We start from the raw sequence: 22,362 nt of genomic DNA on the forward strand, positions 1-22,362 counted from the left end.
CCATCCTTACAACAACTCTGAAATTTTAGAGAAATGAAACAGGCAGTGAGAACTGGAAGGGAAGACTAGAATCACACAGTACCCAAAAAGGTGCTTCCTGTCACAGCTGTCGACAGGAAGCATTCTCACAACGGGTAAACTCACACCGTAGGAAAGGGCTGGGTAAGAGAAGAGCCCGGCCATCAGTCCACAGATGAGGAGAGATGACACAGGACGGGCATGAACTTTCATGTTTGTTTCTTTTAATGCTTCCATGTAATTGTTTTGATTGTCTAAGTAAATTTTACTTTCCGAAGATATTTCAAAATTTTCCCTCAACTCTTTTTCTTCCTGCTTTGATACTAAACTTTGGTTTCACAATAGTTTTTCACAGAGAAAACAACACATTTTTTCTGTAGTATCAATTTTACTCAACAACTTTGGGGAAAATTCATTGTTATACTGAGACAAATGTTTGCTTTCCACACTGCGAAGGTGACCAAAGGTCGCCTGAGAAATGTGCATGCATGACATTCAGCTTTGGTCACTGTCCTTAAAAAGCAGTTGAAGAAATTATAGTATGTAGTGATGAAAACAGGTTAAAAAATCACCTTGGGGACAAGGTTAAAGAAAAGAGACACACTTCATTCACAGAAGAAGAGTCTGAGAGGTGCCCATGAGGTTTTGTAAAGGAGCATCGTGGCTTCAAACCGCGTTTTAAAACTTTGTTTTCCTTCCTCCTTTCTCCTTAATCTGAAGATGTAACTTGAGACAGGCTGTGTATATGTTTCCTTGCATTTTGAAATGCAGCCTGGGAGTGTGCTGTGAACCTCCACCCCCTTTCTTTCTCCATCCCATCCTCCCATGCTTTATGCACACTGATCTACCCACATACTTGTTAAGCACACACCACGTTCCTTATCTGGTCATCTATTTCCTTCGAAGCTTCAAGGGCCAGATCCTGATATGGATCAGACACCTCCGGCCACAGTGGCGCCGGCTGCTTCACTGGATGGAACAACAATTCAAGACGAGCCATCAGGGCAGGTCACACCACCTGACAACTCCTAGTCCCACTGCCTTTTCTGCATTCCAAACCCTCTCTTTAAAATCCCCTGGGTTCCCTCCACAATTGAAGGGTGGAAATTTTTATTTTTATTTTCTGAGATGGAATCTCACTCTGTCGCCAAGGCTGGAGTGCACTGGTATGATCTTGACTCACTGCAACCTCCGCCTCCCAGGTTCAAGTGATTCTTTTGCCTCAGCCTCTTGAGAAACCGACACTACAAGTGTGCACCACCACACCCAACTAATTTTTTGTATTTTTAGTAGAGATGGGGATTTCACCCTGTTGGCGTGGCTGGTCTTGAACTCCTGACCTCAAGGGATCCGCCCACATCAGCCTCCCAAAGTGCTAGGATTACAGGCGTGAGCCAACATGCCTGGCTGAGGGTGGAAAGTTTTAGTAAGAATTCTGCCCACTCCTCCCCTTGCTAGCATGGATAATAAAATCTCACTCTCTTTTTGTCACACCTCACTCTTGTTATTATGATGATGGATTCTTTCTACAAGCAGCGAGCAGCTGGACCCTCTGACAGTTACAGTTTGACCAGTATCAGTTCACGCTGAGGAAGAGAAAAATGGACCTAAATTCAAGGAGAAATAATTGAAGAACTGTTCACTGCTGGGGAAGAAAGGCAATGACCCATAGTAGAAGGAGAATTAGAGAAGACAGCAATTCCTGAGGACAAGTAGGAAGAATAATCTAAAAGTAGGATTCTATTAATAATCTTGATTTAGCCATTATGTACATGTCCTACGACAAGTCAGTTAAGCTCTGGGATCAGTTTCCCTCATCTCTCAAATAAAAGAATTAACCTAGATTAGTGGCTTCCAGACATTTTACAGTGCAATCCAAAATGCACGCACATATATACATATACATAAATAAAACCGAAACCAAAGGTCTATGAAACAGTGCTCATTACTACTGCTGCTACTACCAAAAAACACAATGATGTTTACCGTGTGCCACACATTCTTCTAAACGCTTTACATACACATATTCCCTTAATTCTCATAACAACCCCATAAGGTAGGCACTATTCGTATTCGTTTTCACTGATAAGGAAAAAGAGATAAAAAGCAAGTGAGTGATAAATCCCAGGTCAGGCCGAGCACCATGGCTCACATCTATAATCCCAGCACTTTGGAAGGCCGAGGTGGGTGGATCACCTGAGGTCAGGAGTTCGAGACCAGCCTGGCCAACATGGTGAAACCCTGTCTCTACTAAAAATACAAAAATTAGCCGGGCGTGGTGGCACATGCCTGTAATTCCAGCTACTCGGGAGGCTTGAGGCAGGAGAATTGCTTGAACCTGGGAGGCAGAGGTTGCAGTGAGCTGAGATCGTGCCATTGGATTCCAGCCTGGGCGACAGAGCAAGACTCCGTCTCTCTCTCTCTTTCTCTCTCTCTCTCTCTCTATATATAAAAGGATAAGTAAATAAATAAATCCCAGGTCACACAGCCATGAAGAGTAAAGCTGAGATTCAGAGCTGAGCAGTCTGGTTCTAGAGGCTGTGCTCCAAGCACTGCACCTTACTGCCTCCCTTGTATATGTGAGAGAATCCAATGCAGTTCGTTCTTTCTACTGCTGCAACTCTTAACTGATGTCGCTACCATCAAGGAATCACAATTGGCCACTGCCAGTTGTGAGAGACGTAGATGATGCTTAGGTCTCTTCCAGCTCTAGGGTTCTCTGGCAATTTACAATGAAAATCAGACAATTATCTGTCCTGATGGAATTAGGCTGGACTGGATGGTTTGATCTATGAGTAAATTTCCAAATGTCAGGATGAAAATGCCACTGTGCCAGTATCAACAGCAAAGGACGAAGATGAATCAGTTTTCTTATGTGTAAAAATTGAAACGAGCTCTTGTGCAGTAATTCTAGAATCTTGCATTCATGAGTATTCATACCTCACTGAGTTTCCGGTGTAAATTCTGAAACTCGCTGAGCCTTCTGGGGACTGTCCAGTTCTTAGTTTCAACTCCTCCAACTTCTTGTAGGCTTACCATGACAAAGTAACAAGGCAATTGCTCACCATTCTCTTCTGTAACCTTGGGGAAAACATCAAAATCGATACTTAACAAAAAGCACGGTGAACAGACGCAGAAGGAAGATTTGTAAGTGTCCTCCTAAGGAGATTTCCCTCCTCATGGTGTACCCTGCAGGATCCCTGGAACTGTGAATATTACAGATTTTATTCTAGCGAGTAAGGTACGTTATACAGCATAGTAGACCTTAAAATAGGGGGATTTCCTAGGTGGGCTTAACCTAAAAGCAAAGAGTTTTTGCTAGCCAATAATACGAAAGGAAGTCAGAAAGATTCAAATTCCAAGAAGGAAGTCAGCAAGAAAACAGAGATCTCGCCGGGCGCGGTGGCTCAAGCCTATAATCCCAGCACTTTGGGAGGCCGAGGCAGGCGGATCACGAGGTCAGGAGATCGAGACCATCCTGGCTAACACGGTGAAACCCCGTCTCTACTAAAAATACAAAAAAACTAGCCGGGCAAGGTGGCGGCGCCTGTAGTCCCAGCTACTCGGGAGGCTGAGGCAGGAGAATGGCGTAAACCCAGGAGGCGGAGCTTGCAGTGAGCTGAGATCCGGCCACTGCACTCCAGCCTGGGCGACAGAGCGAGACTCTGTCTCAAAAAAAAAAATAAAACAGAGATCTCAGTTCTATGACCAAAGTAACTAAATTCTGCCAACAATCTGAATAAGCTTGGAAGTGGGTTTTACTGAGTCTTCAGACAAGACCTTAGTCTGGGAAACACACTGACTTCAGCCTGTGATCCAGCCGGCAGGGAGCCAATGCATTCTGAGCTGGACTCCAGACCTACAGAGGTGTGACCAATACATGGGTGTTGCTTTAAGCATGAAACGTGTTACACAGCAAAAGAACACTAATACAGCAGGCTCATCCTGTGTTACTTTGAAAATAAATTAACAGCAAGCAAACAGGCATCAAATACCTCAGAACCTCTCTCAGAGAAGGATGAGGGCACCTCCAGTTTAATTTCAGCATCCAACAAGCTCTGATTTCTATTCTTATTAAATTTTACACTGGGAGATAACATTTCCTTTACCTCCCAACTGAGATACTGACAATAATCCAGAATAGGCCACTACTATACTTAACATAAGAAGATAAAAGAAAAAAATGTAAAATGCATTGAATTTGAGCTTGAATTAGCATCATAAATTGAATTAGAAAGAGTCAGTAGGAAAGGCGAGGGAAAGAGATGCGAGGTTTACTGAGCACCCACTCTGTGAGGCAGGATTTTCACCCCACTGTAAGGATAGGGAAGTAGAGGTACAGACAGGGTACCTGACTTTCCTAAGACCATACTTCTGATGAGTCAGCTAGCACAGAATACAGGCATGTCTGGCTTGATGAAAATGCATCTTCCACACCTTCCTGGGACTGCTTTGTGAGCTCCAGACGTCAGGTGCCCCTTTCCCATTTCCACTATCTTTTCCCCGGCCAGAGTACCTCAGCAAGCTTCTTAGCAGCAACTGACTGCCAGGGCACAGAGCCTTGTGATGGTTTCCGTTCCTTCCTTCCCTTTCTGCCTCTCCTAATATTTGCCTTTGGAAGATGATTTTAATACACTGTGAAGTGTCAGGGCCAGCTCTAAGCAAAACTGAGGAGATAACAGAATTTGTATTCTGTCCTCCAGCAGCCTCTTGTAGCAGCTTTTGCCATTACATTCCCCTGAGCCCATTACCTTCCCACACTTCCACCCAAACAATAACTACCTGCGGTTACTGAGGGTTTCTATGTGGGAGTCCGAGGTTGGGTATGACCTTCCCTGATCCACTGCTCCCTACCTTCCATGGAGAAATGTGTATTGTTCAGCAGCTTAGCTTAATGGGAGCACCAGCAAGTGCCAAAGACGTGCAAAAGGCACCTGGTTAGGCTCTCATGTACTGTGTGTCCTTTCAGGGTGGGTCTTGGAGAACATGCTTTGTTTTGCTATCCAACCTAGAGATAAATTTAAGGTTGTGAATTGACCCTCTCCCAACCACTGTAAGAGTGTCAAGCCACTGGCTTGATGGAAAGGCAGGAAAAACAAAGATGAGTCATATGAAATACCAATGAGGACAAAAAAAAGCACTCTCTTGCTCAAGACCTTGATATTTGCACATAATGTGGTTATTCAAATGACCACATTATATGACTTTTATCTCCAGGTTTCCACTTGACAGACAGTAGGGCAGGGGAGAAGGAAGTTGTCAACAGTAATGACATAAAATCCTATCAGCATCTTTCCTCCTATATGAAATTATTTTTATAGACAAATGAAAAAGGATACAGTATATTCTACAAATTCTTATCTCATATACCTCAAAAAAAAACCAGCAAAACAATTCAAAAAATATATTCATTGAAGATTTTAGACATACTGAAATTTAAGCAATTGAAGTCAGCAGGATGAAACAATCAGATGCACTTACATTTTTAGTTTTTCATCTCCAAGATTCAAAAAGTGCTTTCATTTCAACCCTCAATGGAAAAATAAATGGCTAATTCAAGGACATTAAAGTTGCTTTCAATTCCAGTGAACAGGAAAAACGTGCTGTTTGAAGTGGAGTGAGATCAGATCTACACCAAGCAGCCTTGTATAGTTCCCAGTCATGAGTGAACCAGAGTGAAAATTATGGGGGAAGGAAGGTAGGACAAATATGGTCTAAAGGAAAGAGCGTAAGTCTTCTACCCTCAATCTTCATTCTTCAGGATAAAATCTTTTTTAATAAAGTCAAACTTTTAAAATAAATTAAGAGGAAAAGCAGTCAAACCTACCTCTCCACTGGTGATGGAGGCTTTCCACATGCCAAGGTTTTCACACCACCAATCCGTTCTTGCCATGTGCAGCTGAAGGTCTGTGCGTTCTTTCTCTATTAGGATTATTTCATCCTTCAACTTGGAAACAATCTGCCACAGGGAAAACATCCTGGGAGTTATGAAAACACTTAAAACTACACAATTCAGCGAAGTAGCAGGATTCAAAGTCAACACACAATAATCAGCTGTGTTTCAATACACTAACAGTGAATAATCCAAAAACAAAATTAAGAAAAAAATTCCACTTACAATAGCATTAAGAAAAATTCTTAGGAATTAATGTAAACAAGGAGGTGAAATAATTCTACAATGAAAACTACAAAACACTGATGAAAGAAACTAAAGAAAACAAATATCTGTAAAGGCATCCCATGTTCACAGATTGTAAGAATTAATATTGCTGTCAGTACTACCCCAAGCAATCTGCAGGTTCAATGCAATCCCCAACAAAATTTCAATAACAGTTTTTTGCAGAAATAAAAAAGATTCATCCTAAAATCCATATAAAATCTCAAGAGACCCCAAATAGCCAAAACAATTTTGAAAGAGAACAAAGTTGGAGGACTCAATACTTCTTGACTTCAAAACTTACTACAAAGCTACAATAATCAAAACAGAGTGGTACTGGCAGAAAGACAAACATATAGACCCAGGGAATATAGCCCAGAAATAATATATGGTCAAGTGATTTTCAACAAGGGTGTCAAGACCATTCAATGGGGGAAAGAACAGTGTTTTCAACAAATCATGCTGGGAAGATTGGATATTCACATGCAAAAGAAAGAAGCTGGACTGTTGCCACTTAACCCTATATACAACAATTAACTCAAAGTAGATTAAAGATCTAAACAAAAGAGCTAAACATTATAAAATGCATAAAAGAGAATACAGGGGGCCGGGCACAGGGCACAGTGGCTCACACCTGTAATACTAGCACTTTGGGAGGCTGAAGCGGGTGGATCACCTGAGGTAAGGAGTTGGAGACCAGCCTGGCCAACATGACAAAACCCTGTCTCTACTAAAAATACAAAAATTAGCCAGGTTGTTAGGTGGGTGCCTATAATCCCAGCTACTCAGGAGGCTAAGGCAGGAGAATTGCTTGAACCTGGGGGTTGGAGGTTGCAGGGAGCTGAGATTGTGCCGCTTCATTCCAGCCTCGAGTGAAGACAGCGCGAGACTCCATCTCAAACAAAACAAAACAAAAACAAAAACAGAATATAGGGGAAAAGCCTCATCACATTGGGTTTGGCTATGATTTACTAGTTATGACACTTTAAAAGCACAGGCGACAAAAGAAAAATAGACAAACTGGAATTCATCAAAATTTAAAACTGTGCATCAAAGAACACTATTGATATAGTAAAAATGCAAACCACAAAATATAAGAAAATATGTGCAAATCACGTCTCTGACAGTTTCCATCTCCAGAATACAGAAAACTCCTAAACCTCAAAAAACCACAAACAACCCAATTTAAAAATGCACAAGGGATTTGAATAGACATTTTCCAGAGACACAAATGGCCAATAAGGACATGAAAGGATACTCAACATCACTAATCATTAGAGAAATGCAAATCAGAATCAAAATAAGATGCCAACTGATAACCATTAGGATGACTACTATAAAATAAGAAAATAATGAGTGTTGGCAGGGAGGACATGGAGAGATCGGAACCCTTGTGCACTGGTAGTGGGAATGTAAAATGGTATAGATGCTGTGGTAGAGAGTTTAATGATTCCTCAAAAAATTAAAAACAGAATTAGCATAGAACCCAGCAATTCTACTTCTGGGGATATACCAAAAGAACTGGAAGCACGATCTTTTTAAGAGGTATTTGTATAACCACATTCACTGTAACATTACTAACAATAGCCAAGAAGTGGAAGTAAACCAAGTGTCTATTGCTGGATAGTTAGCAAAACAAAATGTGGTATAAACATGCAATGAAATATGATTCAGCCTTAAAAAGCAATGACATTCTAACACACACTGCCACGTGGATGAAGCCTGAAGACATATTACTCTAAGTGAAAAATGCCAGTCACAGAAGGACAAATGTTGCATGATTCCACTAACATCAGGTAGCTGGAGTAGCTAAATTCATAGAGATAAAAAATAGAATGATGATTTTTCCAGAGCAGGAGGGAGGGAAAAATGGGGAACTATTGTTTCATAGACACAAAATTTCAGTTTTTCATGATGAGAAAAGTTCTGGTGATGGATGGTGGTGATGGTTGCAAAATACTAAAAAGCTTCTGCACAGAAAAATAATTAGCAGAAATAACAGACAACCCACAGAATGGGAAAAAAATCTTCACAATCTATACATCCAACAAAGGACTAATATCCAGAATCTACAAAACACTCAAACGAATTCGCAAGAAAAAAAACAAACAATCCCATCAAAAAGTGGGCTAAGTACACGAATAGACAATTCTGAAAAGAAGATGTACAAACGGCCAACAAGCATATAAAAAAAATGCTCAACATCAGGAATTATCAGGGCAATGCAAATCAAAACCACGATGTGATACCACCTTACTCCTGCAAGAATGGCCATAATAAAAAACAAAAAATACAACAATAGTAGATGTTGGAGTAGATGTGGTAAAAAGGGAACACTTTTACATGGTTGGTGGGAATGTAAACTAGTACAACCACTATGGAAAACAGTATGGAAATTCCTTAAAGAACTAAAAGTACATCGTTTGATCCAGCAATCCCACTACTAGGCATCTACGCAGAGGAAAATAAGTCATTATACAAAAAAGATACTTGCAGAGGCATGTTTACAGCATCACAATTTGCAATTTCAAAAATACGGAACCAGCCCAAATGCCCATCAATCAACAAGTGGATAAAGAAAATGTGATCTGTGTAGAGCATAGACTACTACTCAGCCATAAAAAGAAACGAAATAATGGCCTTCACAGCAACCTGGATGGACTTGGAGACCATTATTCTAAGTGGAGTAACTCAGGAATGGAAAACCAAGTATCATATGTTCTCACTCATAAGTGGAAGCTAAGCTATGAGGAGGCAAAAGCATGACAATGATACATTGGACTTTGGGGATTCAGGAGAGGGTTGGAGCGGGGATGAGGGATAAAAGATTACAACTGAATACAGTGTACACTGCTTAGGTGATGTGTGCAACAAAAATCTCAGAAAGCACCACTAAAGAATTTATTCATGTAACCAAATACCACCAGCTCCCTAAAAATGTACTGAAATAAAAAATAAAATTTTAAAAATAGCGAAAATGGTAAATGTTATATATATTTTACCAGAATTTACAAAAATAAATAATATTTTTTAAATGCCACACTCACCATCTCTTCAGATCTCTTTTATGAGAAAGCCTATAAAGTTACATAACTCTGTAGTTTGAGGACAGCAGCTCTGCTCCAAAACTCTCCTGAATATGCAGTGTTCAAGGGCTCTTTCCTTCCTCAGAAAGCCTACAGGAAGCACTCCTTGCCTATGCCATTGTCCTGAATTTTATCATCAATAAGTACTGTGATCATTTTATTTTCATGTGTTTTAATTCCATAACCAGCATATTTGCTCCTTGAGGGCAGGCATCAGACTCTATGTTACACTGAGTCTTCGGTGACTAGCACAGCACCATGCATTTACTCATCACTTGTGTTACTGAGATTCTTCATGGTTAGTGGTTTACTCCCAACATTACCCTAGAATTGGACAGTTTGCTTCAGACTCACAAAATCACTGTAAAGGAAAAAAACAAAAAACCGGCCGTGTACGGTGGCTCACGCCTGTAATCCCAGCACTTGGGGAGGCCGAGGCGGGAGGATCACGAGGTCAGGAGATTGAGACCATCCTGACTAACATGGTGAAACCCCGTCTCTAATAAAAATACAAAACAAAATTAGCCGGGCGTGGTGGCGGGCGCCTATAGTCCCAGCTACTCGGGAGGCTGAGGCAGGAGAATGGCGGGAACCCAGGAGGCGGAGCTTGCAGTGAGCCGAGATCGTGCCAGCAGCCTGGGCAACAGAGCAAGACTCCGTCTCAACAACAACAGCAACAAACAAAACAAAAAAAAAAACCTAGGCAGTAAATTTCAGGAATCAAACTAAAAGGCTAACTTTACCATCTGGTAGCTAATTACACTGCTGGTACAGAGGTCTGTGAGAGAAGGAGGGTTATGCAAACCACTGGCATTCTGTATTGGGGAGAAGTCTGCACCACTGTATGCTCACAGGAAAATGATCTGATTCACACTTAGATATTGAATCCAGAGAAGTCTTACTATTACAAGATTTCGGGGTAGAGTGTGTTAACTGCTAGATTGCCAAAACCTTTTTCAACATTAATCTTAGGGTTTTTTGGTTTTTTTTTTTTTGAGACTGAGTTTCACTCTATTGCCCAGGCTAGAGTGCAACGGCGTGATCTCGGCTCATTGTCACCTCCACCTCCCAGGTTCAAGCGATTCTCGTGTCTCAGCCTCCCGAGTAGCTGGGATTACAGGTGCCCGCCACCACGACTGGCTAATTATTGTAGTTTTAGTAGAGGCGGGGTTTCACCACGTTGGCCAGGCTGGTCTCAAACTTCTGACCTCAGGTGATCCGCCTGCCTTGGCCTCCCAAAGTGCTGGGATTACAGGCATGAGCCACCAAGCCCGGCCAATCTTAAGTTTTTTAAAAAATTAATTATTAATTTTTTACCAACATGAGTAAAACACAAGAGGAGCACTATGTCTCCTTCTGGAGAGAAGGATCAGTTAGTTGCCTTCCATCCTCAGAGCCTTCCTGTCCTGTGCGCAACTGCCAGAAGCAGAGTGCTCCGGGAGTAGCCTGTGGACAATCTGATTACATAGCAAACGTAGATCAGAGAGTAGAGTTCAAATTAAGCCATAGTACCAGTGAATTGCTCCACGTTTCCTGAAAATTCTTTCATATAATATATATGAAATATAATATAGCTAAGAATATTCCATGGTTATCAAAAGTTATTTTAAGAAGGGCTGAAGAACGTCTTTCAAACAAACCAAGCAGAAAATAATTCAATGAACATTCTCTAGCTCGTCTTTCATACTGTTATCCATAGATGCATTTTAATTTATAATAAGATGAATCCAGAAGAAATAAGACAGCTGTTCTTAAAGAACATGCCACATTGCAGACACTGATTATCTGCCATGCCAGCAAATTCTGTGGATCATCTCAGACATGCTCTTGTCACTGGGAAGACGATCAGGCTTCCGAGTTCTGTATGTAGTAACTGGGAATGACTCCCTGTAACGGGGAGAATGAACTATTTCTTCTGACAATCCAGGAAATTTGGCCATTTGTTTCCGTTTCAGAGTACGATTAATATTGACTGATTGATTGATTGATGGAGTCTTGCTGTGTTGTCCAGGCTGGTGTGCAATGGCATGATCTTGGCTGACTGCAACTTCTGCCTCCTGGGTTCAAGAGATTCTCCTGCCTCAGCCTCCTGCGTAGCTGGGATTACAGGCACCCGTCACCACGCAGGGCTAATTTTTGTATTTTTAGTAGAGACGGGGTTTCACGATGTTGTGAAGCCTCCTAAAGTGCTGGGATTACAGGTGTGAGTCACTGCGCCTGGCCACGGGTTTTTGTTATTGTTGTTGTTGTTGTTGTTGTTGTTGTTGTTGTTGTTGTTGTTGTTGAGACTATTGCCCAGTCTGGAGTGCAGTAACATAATCACGGCTCAGTGCAGCCTTGACTTTCCAGACTCAAGAGATCCTCCTGTCTCAGCTGCCTAGAGCTGGGGACTAGAGGCATGCACTACCATGCTGAGCTAATTTTTTTTTTTTAATTTTTACTAGAAATGGGGTCTCCCTATGTTGCCCAGGCTGGTCTCAAACTCCTGGGCTCAAGCGATCCACCCGTCTCAGCTTTCCAAAGGGCTGAGATTACAGGCATGAGCCATTGTGCAGCCAGCCCATCACCAATGATTAATGTGACACTCCCATTAAACTTCTTCCTACATAATTTTGTAAAAATATTACTACTAACCAAGATGACACACCTTTGCAGGTCTTTCTTCCTTCTCTTTTCCTTTTTCTTTGTTAAAGAAAACTCACTGTTTAACTAGACAGTGACTGGATTACAGATGAATAGATATTTTAATTGTAAATTGCTGACAGGCTCATGATACCAGTTTTTCTTACATCTTGTTTCAGGAATATTCTCCTACTACAAAAGCATTTGAATGTCTACAAAAAGAGTACTAAAGAAGGCTCAATAGGATTGGGCACACGCTCACAGAAAACCCACTGTGACTCACTGAAATTGTTTTATTTGAAGTTGCTCTGATGTTGACCACTTGAAATCCTCAAACACACATTCAGAAAGTGCCAGAGACCAATCTGGGAGACCAAAGTGCATCAGCCATATCTATATTAGAGAAACCTCCTTGTTTAATTCTAAGGAGCAAAACACAAAGCAAAAAGCCACACCACAGCTTGGGTTTGAGAAAGGTCAATTAGTGAGATGCTGTACATTTTTAAACTTTCAAATTGTTGTTTTCTAGCAAAACAATTTATTTCCTGTACAACACTGTAAAGTTCCCTAAATTGCACTTGCAGCAGTTAAAAGAAAACATTTTTTTTTTCAAAAGATTGTCCTCGAGTATTTAATTAACTTTCAGAAATGACCCTGGCACAAGAGAAAGCTTAGCCTGTTCCCCAAAGGCCCTGTAGGCAAAGCAGATGCAAAGAACAGAGTTACTCACAGCTGAAACTGAGAAAGAACTTCAAACCATACGAGATGAAAAACAAATGCTTTCTAATTCTATCCTAGAAGCAAAAAAATTACAGTGGAACTTGCTCATGGTTAAAATTATTTTAAAAGAAACGGACACTTCTCAACTTCAACTGAAAACTACCAAATTAGACAAATGTAAACTTTCAAAGACAACCTTGAAAGCAAAGAGTTACCTTCTTGTCAGGTTTTGGTGCATTTTGAATAGAATTTAGAGCTTGCCTTTTATATTCAAGTTTCTCATTTAGTTCTCGCAGTTTGTTTACAGCAAAACTGGCTTGTTCATTGATCCGATTGGTTCTGTCATCCGCGGCTTCCTCACCAGCCTCATCTCGTGGGCCCTGGAGGGGACAGTCACATACCACCATATCTTATAATGACAGAAAATTCAGCAATTATTATCTGTCACGATACCGTGTTGCAAAATACTACATTTCAGGAAGGAAAGAATACCAAAGTAGAAAATTCAGACTGCTTTTTCTCAGCAAAGAGAAAAATCAAAGTCTTTGGAACCAAAGTAAATGGTGTTCAGAATTGCAAAAAGGAAACATTTTATAGCCTAAAAAAAGGGGGGGAAATCCCATGCCATTATTTCCCAAGTGGTACGTCTAAGGAAATCTGCATAGAACAAGGGACGACAACTCAGTTTTCTTCCCAACTCGACCTGATATTCTGTACCTAATCTCCAACCAAGACGCTGACGTTTGGCTTCTTTCCAGTCTCCTAAGTAGATTATTAAAAACTCATGCAATAAAAGAAAATTACCATATTCCCACGAATGAAAGTATTTTCAGTATATGCTTTGTTCAGTCCTTCTCTTGATATATTCTACAAATCAATAGGTGTATTATTTTACAAGTAAAATAGCATTTGAAAGTGAGTGAATATTCATAGGAACTCTGTAACTTGGAAAAGTCTGCCTGGATTACCCAACAGCACAGGAATTAGAATCATGAGCAGCAACAGCACACAGGGCACCGCAGAGAACTGCTGAGATCCAGCTTCCGTTTATCCTTAACTTTCCTTTTTTTTGAGATGGAGTCTCGCTCTGTCGCCTAGGCTGGAGTGCAGTGGCCGGATCTCAGCTCACTGCAAGCTCCGCCTCCCGGGTTCCTGCCATTCTCCTGCCTCAGCCTCCCCAGTAGCTGGTACTACAGGCACTCACCACTACGTCCAGCTAATTTTTGTATTTTTAGTAGAGACAGAGTTTCACCATGTTGGCCAGGCTGGTCTTGAACTCCTGACCTCAAGTGATTCACCTGCCTCAGCCTACGAAAGTGCTGGAATTACAGATGTGAGCCACTGCACCTGGCCCATATGTTCTTTTAACTGGTTGTGTATAAATATATATATAAATGATATATAATTTCATACTTTGTATTCATTTGAATGGGTATTCTGCAGTCTTCATATAACACACAATGCTGGGTTATTGAGGGTATTATCACCTTCAAAATTACCATTTTTAAATCAGCTTTGTATGAGAATAATTAGAATAACAATGGCACTGAGAACTTATGAGGCACATTCCTAACGATGCTCCTGGTATGGGTTGATTCTGCTTTATTGCTATCCCAGATGTATAGAAACAAACAAATGCATAAACTTTTTTCTACATTTTAATTATTTTCCTAGGATTCATTTCCTAAAGTTCCCACTTCTAGAGATTACTGGAACAAAGAGTTGGAGTTCTCGAAAGGTCAGTTATGTATCAGCCCTCTTTGAATCCTAGGTGAAAGTAGGCACTTTTTCCTATTTGTTTACTGTCACCTCACATCAAATGTCAGTTCATATCCTTATTCAATGTATCTGCTGAGTATAGATGTTTTAATTAATTTCAATAACCTCTTTTACAGCATTTGCTGTAAAATTAATCATCTTAATTTCTGAAGTAGAGAGATAACATAGATACAACAAACTGTGACCTATCAAAAATAAAATGCAATATATTGTGAATTTTGGACTAATCAGTTCAGTGATTTTACATGTAAAGGACCAAGTAACAAAACTTAAAAAAAAGAATGTATATGAAGCTCAGACCACCAACAGTTCAGAGATCCCAAGATGACTTCCAATACCATCAAGAGCAAGCACTTGAGTCCTCAGGGCTGGAGATAGTGCACTGGGCAGAAAGAAAAAATCCAAGACAAAATCATAATCTTTCCATGTAAGATGACTATAAAACAATTTGTTTCTTTTCACACAAACCTTAAAACTCATAGGGGTCACTAACAGTAAATAAGAGGTGGCAACTGGAGCTATCCAAAATAATTGCATATGCTATAAGAAAACTAGACTTAACGTGTGGCTTAGCTGACAGAGCAGGAGCATCGCCATCTTGGACAAGCACCACCATTTTAAAGTTTCCCTTGACCAAAAACTGCCTAAATCCAAAGGGCATCAGCCTAATGGCTAAGGTCAGCAAGACCATAAAACACAAATGCCATCTCCAACCAGAAACATTCCAACCCTAAGATAAATCCCTCCCTGACCAGAGACATGCCAGCCCTGAGACAACCCTCCAGCCAGAGAGATGTCAGCCCCAAGATAACCTTCCCTCTGACCAGAGACATTCCAACCCTGCAATAAACTTCTTCTCCACACAGAAACATTCCAAGCCTGTGATAAGCTCTCTCACCCTAAAACCAGTAAATACTCTTCGTCTGTAAGAGAGAGTGCTCCTGACTGAAATCGGCCAGAAGCCCCTCTCGGGTTTATTCTCCAAAATAAACCTGTCTTTTGACTGTTAAGCCACTTTTCATGTTTCTTTCCTTTCTTTAACTCTTACATTTGATGCTGAAACCTAGGATGTGTGTTGGGGATAGAGACTCTCTTGCGACTCAGGAAGCAGTGGGCAGCAGCAGCCCGTCCTGCTGGATCCTGAGTCTCTGGCCACCCACCCTGTCTTGCCTCTCACTTCACTTTTCGAGTGATTTGCATGAGGAGGACAACTAACCTGAAGCGGACTGTGAGGCTCAGGCTGGGGCTACTCACAGGTGGGTTCTTAAAACCCTCAGGTCTCAGGAATCCACCTCCGACCACCCGCAACACATATTTAGCTCTCTAGTCTTTGTCCCCTCCTCCTCCCTCATCCTCTCTTCTCTCTCTCTGTCTCTCTCTCTGTCTTCCTTGTGCGGCTCCAGTCAAAGAGGCCCTTTGCTGATTCCAACCGGAACATCCAACGTCAGACACTAATCTAGTCAACTGGTGAAATCTGCCTTCCCTAGGCTTTCTCACGATACCCAGGAAAGTCAGGTCTGCCATCCTGATCCTCAGAGGACCAGTGGGACTAAACTAAAAGAAATCTTGGGGACACCCAGTTTCTTCTTAGCTTAACCGTCCTCTTTTGGAAAGAAGACTCCGGGTCTCTGTCTTTTGTCTGGGGATGCCTGGAACAAAAAAACAGATACCCTCAGCCTCTTCTCACTCATCCATATGGGTGCCAAACAATCCCACATTCCTGCGTCCTTCACAATCTCATGAAACTTGGCTTATAAGAAGCATAAAGCCAAAGCGTTTGGTTTTTCATTGCAACATAGCCTGGCCCCAATATAAATTAGATAATGACAACTGATGGCCCAAAAACGGCACCTTTGACTTTCAAATTCTCAGGGACCTTGACAATTTTATAACCACGAATAGCAAATGGCAAGTGGTTCTCTATATTCAGGCTTTCTTCTACCTTAGATCCCAACTCTCCCCATGTCAAGCTCGCACCCCTCATGAAATCCTTCTTCTTAATGAAAACCCTCCCTGGGCCTCTCCTTCCTCCAAAACTCCTTCTTTCGAAACTCCTTCCTTGGAAACCCCTTTCGAGCCTGCAGACGGATCCCCTCTGTATTCTTATTCCCCTGCATCTGCTCCTCACCTGTTCAAACCTCCACCCCAGTGGCCCCTCCTGTCCCCAAGCCTTCAGTCCCAAATTCTGCTCCTCCTCCTTCTCCACCTGTTACCTGTTCAAAAACTACTCCAACCAGTCAATCCGCCATTCTCCCCCTCCGGGAAGCAGCTGGGGTTGAAGGCACTGCTTGCATTCATGTCCCTTTCTCCATGTTTGATTTGTCACAGATCAAACAGCATCTGGGATCTTTTTCTGAAAATCCCTCTCATTATCACAGGGAATTCCTATACGTAACTCAATTCTTTAACTTGGCATGACATTTATATAACTCTAACCTCCACCCTCACCCCGATAAGAGCAGTCAACTTAATTAAAATGAATATCCAAGCTATGAGTATATTTAAAAGGCCTTTATGTTTTCCTCTTCATAAATCTTGTTTTCCTGGAAAAGGCTTTTTCCCAGTCAACTGAATTACTTTTCTCCACTCTGTCTTGCCACTCTTGGTGCATGTATGAAAGACCCTAAAATGACATCTGGTGGCCTGGGGCTCCTTGGGAAAATCAAAAAAGTGTCACAAATCCCGCTTTGGGAAAAAATCTCTGTTTTCCTTATGGAACCCCTGGAATTAGAGGTGAATAAGTACCTTTCAAAATCTGTCTATGTCTTCCAGCTACACTTGTTTATTAGGCCATGGAAATTGTTTTCCTAGCCTTTATTCTTAAAGGGCCTCACCCAAAGGCCAATAATCCAATTGGGAAATTAGAAAAAAAATCTTATAACTACTGGATCTTCTTCTGGGTGTCTGTGTGGCTATAAATGTGCTGCATGCAATGTCTACTAAAAGAGCTCTAATTAATTGGCCTAATAAAAATAAGTGCTTAAATCAAATATTTTTACGGGAAAAGTAAAAGCTGTGTGATCTTTCAGTCCACAAGACTTTACAACTTACTGGCACAGTAAGATCAGAAATGTCTTAAGAACTGCCTGCATACATTTTTGCTTGCATTTATTGATCAAGCAATTTCATACTTATCTCTGCCAAATACTATAAGGTGTCAAAATCTAGCATACAGGCTACAAAATTATAACTCAGCCCAGACGGAATAATCTTTGCTTGTGTAATTTTTTAATAAATGAAACATTAATATTAGTCTAATAAAGTTAGCTACATCTTGAACTATTTAGTGAAATACCCTAACTTCTAATCTTGTGGCTTTAGGCAGTCTAGTCCACAGACATAAAGGAAGTTTGTTTTGGGAAAGGATTGTTGCCATCTTTGTTTCAAAGCTAAACTGTAAACTAAGTTAATACACAAAAATAGATAAGGCCTGGGGACATGTGAAATTAGCCATACCCCCAGCTGTGCAAATGATATTAAAGAAAAGATAATTTATATAAAAAAGTATCTTATGTGGTAAATTCTTGTCCTAAAGTAAATTAACTGGTTGTTTAAAGAGAGGGATGTTTACAACAAATCAGAAAGTCGAGGCATGTCAGAGATTGTCTGTGTAAGTTGTGAAAAATTTTATAAAAGGGAATTCATATAATAAATGTTGTACAATTTAAAAGTGATTAAGCCTCCTGAATGCTTTATAAAATGCTACTATAACTCTTAGCTGTACAACCTGCCTGCTTCACAGCTAGAGAAGGCCCAGGCCACACAGAGTCAAATGCTGGAATAAGTCAGACCTTATCTGCACTTCTGTCTAGGTCCTCAGCTCTCCACCTAGTACATAATTAAAATCCCAAACTTACCAACAAAAGTAAAGGTTGCTACAAGTTAACAGTGTAATATGTATTTAAGACTACTGAAAAAACAATTTACATATACTTTTGGTAAAAAGATTATAAGGAGGCATAGGAATGTGGATTTTTACCTAGATTAAAAGGTTAAAGAATTGTTTTAAGTTGAATAAAATAAAAAAGAAGGTTTACGCAAGTTTTGGAAGGTTAATTGTAAAGGAAATTCTGTGTGTAAACATACTGGCTAAAGTTGAAGGGGTATCATCCAGTTTTTCTGTAAACTGAGCCTTAAAATAAAAGCACAACGGGTTTTTCTTAAAGCACTAACCTGCTCCTTAACAAAAATTATAAAGGGTTAAAAAGGGTCTATAAAAATCTTACTTTATGGTCAAACATTAAAATTGGGTAAATGTGTCTACAAGGTTTATTAAAAATTGAGTTTAACATGAATAGCACACTAATATAAAAGTAAAATTTGGTTTATTTGGTATAAAATCATATAGGAAGCGCTGTCAAATACAAAATGTTGTTTAGCTTTGGGCTATGTTTGCATAAATAAGTTATTGGTATGTGTTCCAATGTTATGGGAGACTCCTATAATTCTGACATATCTTTATGTTATCAGTAGTAATTATAATTGTTATGTTAAAATTACTTTGTGCCACAGAGGTAACAGATTTCCTTGTCAACTGTGTCTTTAACTATGGCTACCCTAAAACTTTTGGTCATCCATAAACAATTGTTGTCTTGTTTTGGTCCTCTTTAGAAGGTGGTTTTATAATCTGCTATAAGGCTCTAACAGGTGCTCTTAAAGGCAGGTTTCTGATAACTTTGGAGATTGTGACATCAGAATAGAGTAAAAATGTTCAGGACTCTTGAATAGCTAAAATGTTCATTACTGTCAAGCAGGACAGGAATTAACTGTATGAACGGAACTAACAGGCGACTGGAGTGATCTTTCTGATGTTTTGCTTAAAATATTGCTAATCCTTTGTTTTGGTTTTCAAAGTCAAAGTAACTTTTCTTTTGAGCTATTGACAGCTTTTAGCACTATAGTATACTCCCATGAACAAAATTTGAAGCATACTTGTTTCTCTCTACCTGATTTTCTCTAGAATTTGGAAACTATCTCTGAATATTCTTAAGTTATGGCAATATAGTTATTTGCATAAGTGCAATAAGAATTTGTTTTCTTTTGTAACAGGACACAGTTGGAAAAAGTGGTTATTTTACCAAGCCTTTGACTGGAATGGTGTGCTTTCCTTTAAGGAATCAAACTTGACTTATGAAGCCAATAAAGCCCTTAGAAAACTGGCCTCATATACTGTGTACACAGTTCCTATACAGGGTTTCTGATCTGTGGTCAGTAAAGAAGGTCACTTTCTGACAGGCCAGGAACCCCAAGTTATCCTGGAACCTCAAGAGGAGAAACATCACCCAACTCATAGGTATCTGATGGTAACAATCCATGACTGGGCTTGGCTTTAAAAAGGTCTTATCTCAGATTCCTTCTACGGAACAAAGTTTCATCAAAGCCAATTTAAAAGTCCTATTTAACAAATAATTCTTCTTACTGTGCTGTATGCAAATAATTAAACCAAGTATAATACAGCAAATCAGTCCTACCATGATGTGTCTTTTTTTTTTTTTTTTGAGATGGAGTTTCACATTGTCGCTCAGGCTGGAGTGCAGTGGCGTGCTCTTGGCTCACTGCAACCTCTGCCTCCCGGGTTCAAGTGATTCTTCTGCCTTAGCCTCCCAAGTAGCTGGGACTACAGGCGCGTGCTATCACATCCAGCTATGTTTTTGTATTTTTAGTAGAGATGAGGTTTCACTGTGTTGGCCAGGATGGTCTCAAACTCCTGACCTCATGATCCACCCGCCTCAGTCTCCTAAAGTGCTGGGATTACAGGCGTCAGCCACCACACCCGGCGATTTGTCTTTTACTAACGGTTACTTACAGAAAATTACACATGGACCTTTCCAAACAAGCACCTCTGTCTCTCACTGGGTGAGGAATGTTGTTTCTATCTCAATCAATTGGGCCTAGTAAGAGACAAACTGCTGAAAAACTTAAAGAAAGGGCTAAAAAGCTAAGGGAATACCAAAATAACCAAACAGATTCTTGGTTTGGAAACAAAATCATAGCATGGGTGATCCCCATTCCTGGGCCCTCTCCTAATAATATGCCTAGGACTAATGTTCTTATCTTGCCTAATTAACCTTTTTCAAAAATTTTTAAATGACAGGATTATGGCTATTTCACAGATAACTACCCAAAAACATCCACAGATGGCATTACTCCTACAGTCAATTCAAGACCAGAAAACTCTCCGTCCCCTCATCAGCAGGAAGTAGCCAGAAAGAACACGCCACCCCTTGTCCTTTTCATAACTACAGGGTCTGGACTGACAGAGCAGGAGCATCGCCATCTTGGACAAGCACTGCCATTCTAAAGATCCCCTTGATCAAAAACCACCTAAATACAAAGGGCATCAGCCTAATAGTTAAGGTCAGCAAGACCACAAACCACAGATGACATCTCCAACTAGAAACATTCCAACCCTAAGATAAACCCCTCCCCGATCAGAGACATGCCAGCCCCGAGATAACCTTCCCTCCGGCCAGAGAGATGTCAGCCCCAAGATAACCTCCCCTCTGGCCAGAGACATTCCAACCCTGCAATAAACTTCTCCTCCACACAGAAACATTCCAAGCCTGTCATAAGCTGTCTCACCCTAAAACCCTTAAATACTCTTAGTCTGTAAGAGGGAGTGCTCCTGACCAAAAAATCTTCCAGAAGCCCCTCTCAGGTTTATTCTCCAAAATAAGTCTGTCTTTGACTGTCAAGCTGCTTTTCATGTTTCTTTCCTCTTTATTTAACTCTTACATTAGCAAGTTTTCTTTTGGAGCATTTTAATTTCTTCTGACTTCTTTAAACTCCAAAATATTTCCTTTAACCCCTCCTGCATTCCCTACCTCTCCTCATTTTTTCCCCATCTCTTCTCTCTTCTAGGGCTATAGTTCTACTGGTTTTCTTAACTAGTCTAACCCATAAATGTCCCACCCTACAGACTTTCTGCCTTCACTTTTCAGGAGTCAGACCAGAGATGTGTCTAAAACAGACAGAGGGCAGGAGGTCTCTGACTCAATGCCAGCAGGAGGGAACATGTAGGTCAGAGGATAAAAGGGCAAGAAGAAATACATACAACCAGAGACAAGGTTATTCACGCTTACTTTTTATTCTGTTTAAGGTCTTGTATATTAAAAGATGTTACTTTTATTCTATTTAAGGTCCCGTATATTAAAAGACAAAGATGTGCATCAAATTTGGCTCACACAATATGTACCCACCTAAACATATTTAAAAGCTTATCCAATAAAAAGGAGCAGAAAGTTAAATGTGACTCACCGTCTCATCCTTGTTGGAAATCATCTGTGAGGCATGTTTCTCTTCCTCTTTTATCAACAATTTCTCATACAGGTCACTGACAATAAATGAAGGGTAATACCTATCCTTTAGGATCTCATAAACATCTCCCTGGATTTTGTAGAATACTTCAATACCTTTATTTCCTACAAGACACTGCTGAATTTCTTTGTAAAGTGATTTTTCCACAGATATTTCTTTGCTCTCCACAAAGAAATTCTGATAAATTTCACCAACTAATTGTGGAATTTCATTCTGAAAAGACAGGAAGATAAAGAAAAGTAAGACATATCTCTGAGAAAAATTATTTTTCTCTGAATTCTCTGCATTTGAAAGTCAGAAGAAAGACACTTAAGATGCACCCTGGCACGCAGAATTTTGTGTCCATATTCAGGATCAAGGGGCAAATGTCGCATCCTAAAAAACGAACAAACAAACAAAAAAACTGGTTCTTTAAATGAACATGTTAAACAGTCAACACCTGCAATTTCTTTTAACCACTGGAGGCGGGAAAAACAGAATAACAGTTCTCTTCCTGTAATAGGTTCCTTTTCATAAATCTGAATTCCACAAGAAAAAAATGTGTTAGCTAATATCAATTTAACTTTTTACCTAATATTACCTAATATAAGAAACTAGAAGTGCCATTTCTCATCCCAGAAAGAAGTCAATATAATAACTGTGTAACTCAGAAAAACACTCTTC

The 22,362-nt window shown here is 40.3% G+C and overlaps 1 protein-coding gene across 3 annotated transcripts in view; it reads right to left on the reverse strand.

Moving 5' to 3' along the window:
* SNX25 (sorting nexin 25) overlaps window positions 1-22,362 on the reverse strand; it is a 144,686-nt gene that overhangs the window by 18,614 nt on the left and 103,710 nt on the right. For all 3 annotated transcript variants that reach the window (XM_023220987.2, XM_023220988.2, XM_023220990.2), the window contains exons 9-12: window positions 21,640-21,912; window positions 12,819-12,983; window positions 5,846-5,977; window positions 2,959-3,099 (exon numbers count right to left, since the gene is read on the reverse strand). In XM_023220987.2, the coding sequence (XP_023076755.2) occupies window positions 2,959-3,099; window positions 5,846-5,977; window positions 12,819-12,983; window positions 21,640-21,912 (711 nt within the window). The remainder of the gene's footprint in view (window positions 1-2,958; window positions 3,100-5,845; window positions 5,978-12,818; window positions 12,984-21,639; window positions 21,913-22,362) is intronic.

This window comes from Piliocolobus tephrosceles, chromosome 3 (genome assembly GCF_002776525.5).
Source record: "Piliocolobus tephrosceles isolate RC106 chromosome 3, ASM277652v3, whole genome shotgun sequence".
Lineage (NCBI taxonomy): Eukaryota > Metazoa > Chordata > Mammalia > Primates > Cercopithecidae > Piliocolobus > Piliocolobus tephrosceles.